This window comes from Echinops telfairi, unplaced genomic scaffold (assembly GCF_000313985.2).
Source record: "Echinops telfairi isolate 266 unplaced genomic scaffold, ASM31398v2 ScPeMD7_7469;HRSCAF=8507_0, whole genome shotgun sequence".
Taxonomy (NCBI): domain Eukaryota; kingdom Metazoa; phylum Chordata; class Mammalia; order Afrosoricida; family Tenrecidae; genus Echinops; species Echinops telfairi.
The window spans coordinates 77,317,409-77,322,778 of record NW_022111372.1 but is presented as its reverse complement, the minus strand read 5'-3'; the positions used below and the strand labels follow the sequence as shown (position 1 = coordinate 77,322,778).

Below are 5,370 nucleotides of genomic sequence, written 5' to 3'. Positions count from 1 at the left end.
GCATTTGTACATTCATTGCCCTCATCCTGAGCTTTATTTTTTATCAGAGGTTTTTGAACTCAGACATTAGTTGAAAAGAGAAATCACAGCAGTATCTGTCAGGTTCAGAATCTAAGTGAAATTTTTAAATTTTGTAGTGCTGGTCTCTTGGATATTAAAAAAGAGCACTTAAAAAGTACTTTTGGATACATTCCAAATTTCACAATTCAAGTATTTAACAGTAAGTCATCTACTAACTCCAGCAAATAAAGAACAATGCTAATCCAGTAGAGCCTTACGTGTTGTACTTTCTGAGACTGTTTTGATTACCTCTTTTGTGTGGCATATGTGCACCTTTTGTAAGGGTGTGATTTACGTACGTTGCCACTTTAGGGAAACCTAATTTAATTCTCAAATTGTACAGATTTTGCTCGAGTGAATAATCCTTTAGGGGACAAACTACGGTTTTAGAAAATACTTTAACACTGTCTGACTTTAAGTCATATTTAGCAAATTGACAGTTATGCATATATACCTGTTAGGACGGGAAATATTTGTACCCTTCATAAATACCCTTGGGAGCCCTGGGGTGCAGTGTTAGGCTGCTAGTCTCAAGGTCCGCCATTGAACCACTAGCTGCTTCTCGAGAGAAACACGGGGCTTTCTACTCCAGTAAAGGGTTACAGTTCTGGAAACCCACACGGGCAGCTGTGCCCTGTCCTATAGGGTCACTGTGAGGCGGCATTGACTCAGTGGACGTGAATTTGTTTTCAAATACCTACCTTATTTACAGGGGTCATGTATTCACCTAGTCGCATTGATCTTAACACAGAACCATTGTGTGACTTTGAAAGATCCTTGGACTTGCCCACTGGGTAGCTTCACACCAGGATTTTATATTTTATAAATGAATAAAAGTGGCTAGGGAGAATGAGTAAATGAAAATGCATATGAGCAATTTAGACCATTTATAATACTATTAAAATTACCTTCCTAATTTAGCTAGCACCAATTTCCAAGCAATACAGATTTGTACGTAAAGTTCCTCTTATATCTGGCTTCATCAAGATTACGAATAGAAGGCAGAAAGAAATTATGGTGCTTTTTATGTGGCTTAAGTTTCTTTTTGCAATGTCTTTGAAGAAAGCTTTGATAAGTAAATGAAGAGTAAGGACGCCCACGGTCTTGAGGTTGATTCTGAGAGGGCGGAGTAGACCTGCCCCAGAGGGATTTCACGCTGTCAAAAGAGCCCTCATGGCACTGTGCCGAACTCAGGAGCTGCCCCCAGGGAGGAAGACAGGCTACCTGCTCTTGAAAAGATTGACAGATGTGAGTCGGACTTGACTCCATGGCAGAGGGTGTGGTTTTTCGGAATCTTCATTGAAGCAGACTGCCACATCTTTCTCCCACAGAGTGGCTGGTGAACTTGAACTAAATGATATTTCTGTTAGCAGTTGAGCATTTTACCACTATGCCGTCAGAGCTTTTAAAAGTAGTGAATCTCACAAACCTTGTTGAGTAACCATTTCTGTCAGAGGCATCGTCTTGATGCATCAATTAATTGACATGTAGACGCTATGTCATGCTTATTATACGTCAGTAATGTGGATTCCACAAGGGTCCCGCAAAGGTTTCTTTAGATGATATTATACGCTTATTTTGAGCTAAGTGCATTTAAAAATAAATAGACTTCTATAAGAGTTATTGGTTCAGGTATTTTATAATTTAGGCTTCGTTTTATTTAATTTGAGTAAATATTTTGTACATTATATCCTAATTTAGCTTTACCCAGTTTACCATACTAGTCAGTAGCAGTGATAATGGAGCTCGGTTTTCTGACCTCTAACTTCCTCACTTTATTTACACTTTGGTGTGTGTGTGTGTGTGTGTGTAAATACTTTTAGACATTCTGCTTAAAGTCAATGAAAACTAATGTAAAATTAATAACCTTTTGATTTGAGGAGAATGTTGAGTAATCTTCCCCTTTCTTGTAAGCACTTCATCTCTTTTTATCCAGACTCTTACCCAAATCCCTACACAAATTTATAAAATGTGAAGCTAATCATAGACATTTCAGGCTTAAAGGTAGTTCACCCAGAATACCAAGAATTGAAAGGTTTCTACATAGAGCATTTTGTTGAGTGGATTAATTTTTGCAGATTCATATTATGGGCCATGGCAGTTCTTCTTTCCTCTCCCTTGCTCCCCAGGATACTTTTTTGCCGAAAATGTAATTAGGCCATTGCTTCGGTTTCAGCCTGTCAGCTTCCATTGTAACGGGATGCAATCTGCCCTGCGGTAGAGGCTGGCCGCGTGAGAAGCAGCCGGCTTCTTTTAAGGCATTTGAAAATTTCCATCAGAAGTCAGACCATCAGAGAAACTTCTGAGGTCCCTGCACTTGTTGCCTTGACAAACGTTTTCTAACTTGCCAAGTGAATTAACCAGCAGGGCGGTGGCGCAGTGGAAAGAACATGCGTTTCAGCATGAGAAGAGAAGCTTCCTTCTGGTGGCACGTCCGTCACCTGCGTTCCTGGTCGTTGCCTCCTGCCTGGCTTTGCACCAGCCTTCTGGGTTGGGTCAGGTGACTTGATCTCTTTGATTTCCAACGTGAGGAAAGATTGTGAAATATTTCCTTTCCCAACTCATAGAGTTAGATCAAATACAACAATAGACCTGAAAAGCGCTTTGTGAACTCTACATTATTTAATAGATGAATGCTTTTTTTAAACAAAAGGATATACTGATTGCTTTAAGTGAACAACTTTCGATATGTAGATGACACAACCTTGCTTACGAGAGCTTGAAGCACTTACTGTTGAAAATAAAGATGATATAGGCTGCAGTGCGGATTACTCCTCAACATAAAGAAAACACAAATTCTCCCAGCTGGCCCAGTAAGCCACAGAAGACCGATAGAAGTTGTCAACGACTTCGCTTTATGTGGAAACACAATCATTCTGTGGATGCATATGGAAGCATCAGTCAGGAAGTCAAATGACATTCCATTGTACACATTTGCTGGAAAATACCTTTCAAGTTTCAGCTGTTTTGACATTTAATTTTAACCTTTAAAGTGTTAAAAAGCAAAGATAGCATTTTGAGGACTAAGGTTCATGTGAACCAAGCCATGGCATTTTCAATTGTCTTCCCCCCAATTGCTTTATATACATATGAAAGATGGGAAATGAGTAAGGAAGACCAGAGAAGACAGATGCCTTTGAATCATGCTGTTGATGAAGTGTATTGAATAGACCATGGCTGCCAACAGATGAGCAAATAGCTCTGTCTTGGCAGAAGTACAGGTAGCATGTTCTTTAGAAGAGCGGATGGAGAGACGTTGTCTCATAGACTTTGGACCTATTAAGAGGGACAAGTCCCTGGGGAAGGTCATCATGCTCAAAAAAGTCACGAGTCAGTGAAAGCGTAGCTCCTCAGTGAGAGGCACGGACAATCACGAGGATGGCCCAGCACTGGGCAGCATTTCGTTTGGTGGTGCATAGGGTTCCTATTCGTCAGTGCTGACGAAGGCACCCGGCAGCAATTACGACAGCTACAACTACTTTAAGTGGGTGACAATAAAAGTTAACATTTTTTGTGAATGTACCACATGCCTGGTACTATAAAGTGTATTGCATAAGTTATTTTATTGAATTCTTATAATTGGTTTATAAGGTTGTTAGAGTTGTATACTCATTTTTAAAGGAAAAACGGAGGGACAGAAAGGTTAAGTAACTCATCGGAAGTTTTGTAGTTAGTAAGTGACAAAGCTGAGATTTAAACCCAGGCAATCTGATTCAAGAACCTATACCCTTGTCCAAATAGTCTTCTCTTCTCATTGTCCCTGTCCCTCTGTTCCCTGGGTAAATGTTTTTAAAGTACTGTCATTTTAATCTTATCACTCTGGATAGAAATGTTGTGGACATTTGCTTGTTTCGGCAGCACATATACTGAAAAAAAAAAAAAAGAAAGAAAGAAATGTGGACAGTGGCACACACTGGCCATTTTATAGTTTCTATTTCTCTCTAGTAATATGTGAACATCATGAGACTTCAGAAAAATACAACTTTGTGTGGGGGAGAAAAAGAGTATCTGCAATCTTGATAATGCTTTTATTTCTTGCGGGAGCATCTTCATTAAGTATGGCAAATAAAAGCTTTAGTAACGGTACGTGGGATGGATTTTAATAAACCTGAGAAAGTTAATTTTCACCCCTTTTTGTAAGGAAATCTACCACTGTCGAAGACAGATAAAATACAGCAAAGAGAAGATGTGGTATTTGGCAAAACTGGTAAGCTAAAATGAATAATTACCGTGTAATATTTAGGAAAAGAAGCTATGCATTTCCCTCCTGAGATTGGGGTGGGGAAATGAAGCATATAATTTTATACATTGGAGCATTTCATAAGTAATCAAATGAATGTTGGACAAAGTAGTAATTCTGCCAGTTTTTACCTTTCTTTTGAGAAACTAGAATAGATAGGTATCTGAAACAAAAGCATCAGTTTTAACAGTATTTGGAGAATTCTGGCTATGAAAGCTTTCTTTTCTGTAAAGCTTGGTTCAGCCTACTTCAGAATGGTTACTTCTCAGTTTTTTCTTTGGGAGACAAGAGCTGTAGGTAACCATGTAATGTGTTTATCCTGTAGAAGAAAGTCATGCTTTTGGTGCCTTCTCTGGGCCTTGCCAACCGGCCAGCTGTCTCCAAGATGCCAGCTTTAGTAGTTTGAAACTCTAACAGTCTAGGTTTTACGGTTAAAATATGTACAATTGATTTTGATTAGAGGTTGGGATTCCCTTTTGAAATTTGTTTCCTTCTCTTTAACCTGGGTTTAGTTCTCTCTAGAAGTGACAAAGAGGCAGCTCTCCTCTTGTCTTATAGGTCACTATGAGTCAGTATCAACTTGTTGTCAGTGGGTTTTTTCTGTTTTGGGGTTTTGGATTATGTAAGGCAATTTTTATTGAAATGAAAACATTGACTTTGTTAGCAAATTTGTTTATCCTTTCATGTTTGCCATTTATAATTCTAGATACGAGGAATGTCCATTGATCAGGCATTGGCTCAATTGGAATTCAGCGACAAAAAAGGGGCCCAAATCATTAAAGAGGTAAGCTTGTAAGATCGTTGGGGGCTGGAGCTGTGCACAGTTATCTGGTAGGTGTTGGTGAGCTCAACCGGAATCTGAATTCCCTGACTTTTTTCTGCTGGGAAATGCTTTCTTTGATCCAGGGCACTCAGTCTTATAAACGTTCTTATGCTTGATGCTTGTGTGCCTTAAGCATCTGCTTCCCGGAGAGGCTCTTACTTGTACCAGGCATTCATTTCTTTTTTTTTTTTTTTAACTGTCTATGATATGCAAGTTGTTGTTTTTAATGTTTTGAGGCTTGCCACTG

At 39.1% G+C, this 5,370-nt stretch overlaps 1 protein-coding gene across 2 annotated transcripts in view; it reads left to right on the top strand.

Moving 5' to 3' along the window:
- MRPL22 (mitochondrial ribosomal protein L22) overlaps positions 1 to 5,370 on the top strand; it is a 35,432-nt gene that overhangs the window by 18,495 nt on the left and 11,567 nt on the right. For both annotated transcript variants that reach the window (XM_004697106.2, XM_045284652.1), the window contains 2 exons: positions 4,202 to 4,267; positions 5,007 to 5,084. In XM_004697106.2, the coding sequence (XP_004697163.1) occupies positions 4,202 to 4,267; positions 5,007 to 5,084 (144 nt within the window). The remainder of the gene's footprint in view (positions 1 to 4,201; positions 4,268 to 5,006; positions 5,085 to 5,370) is intronic.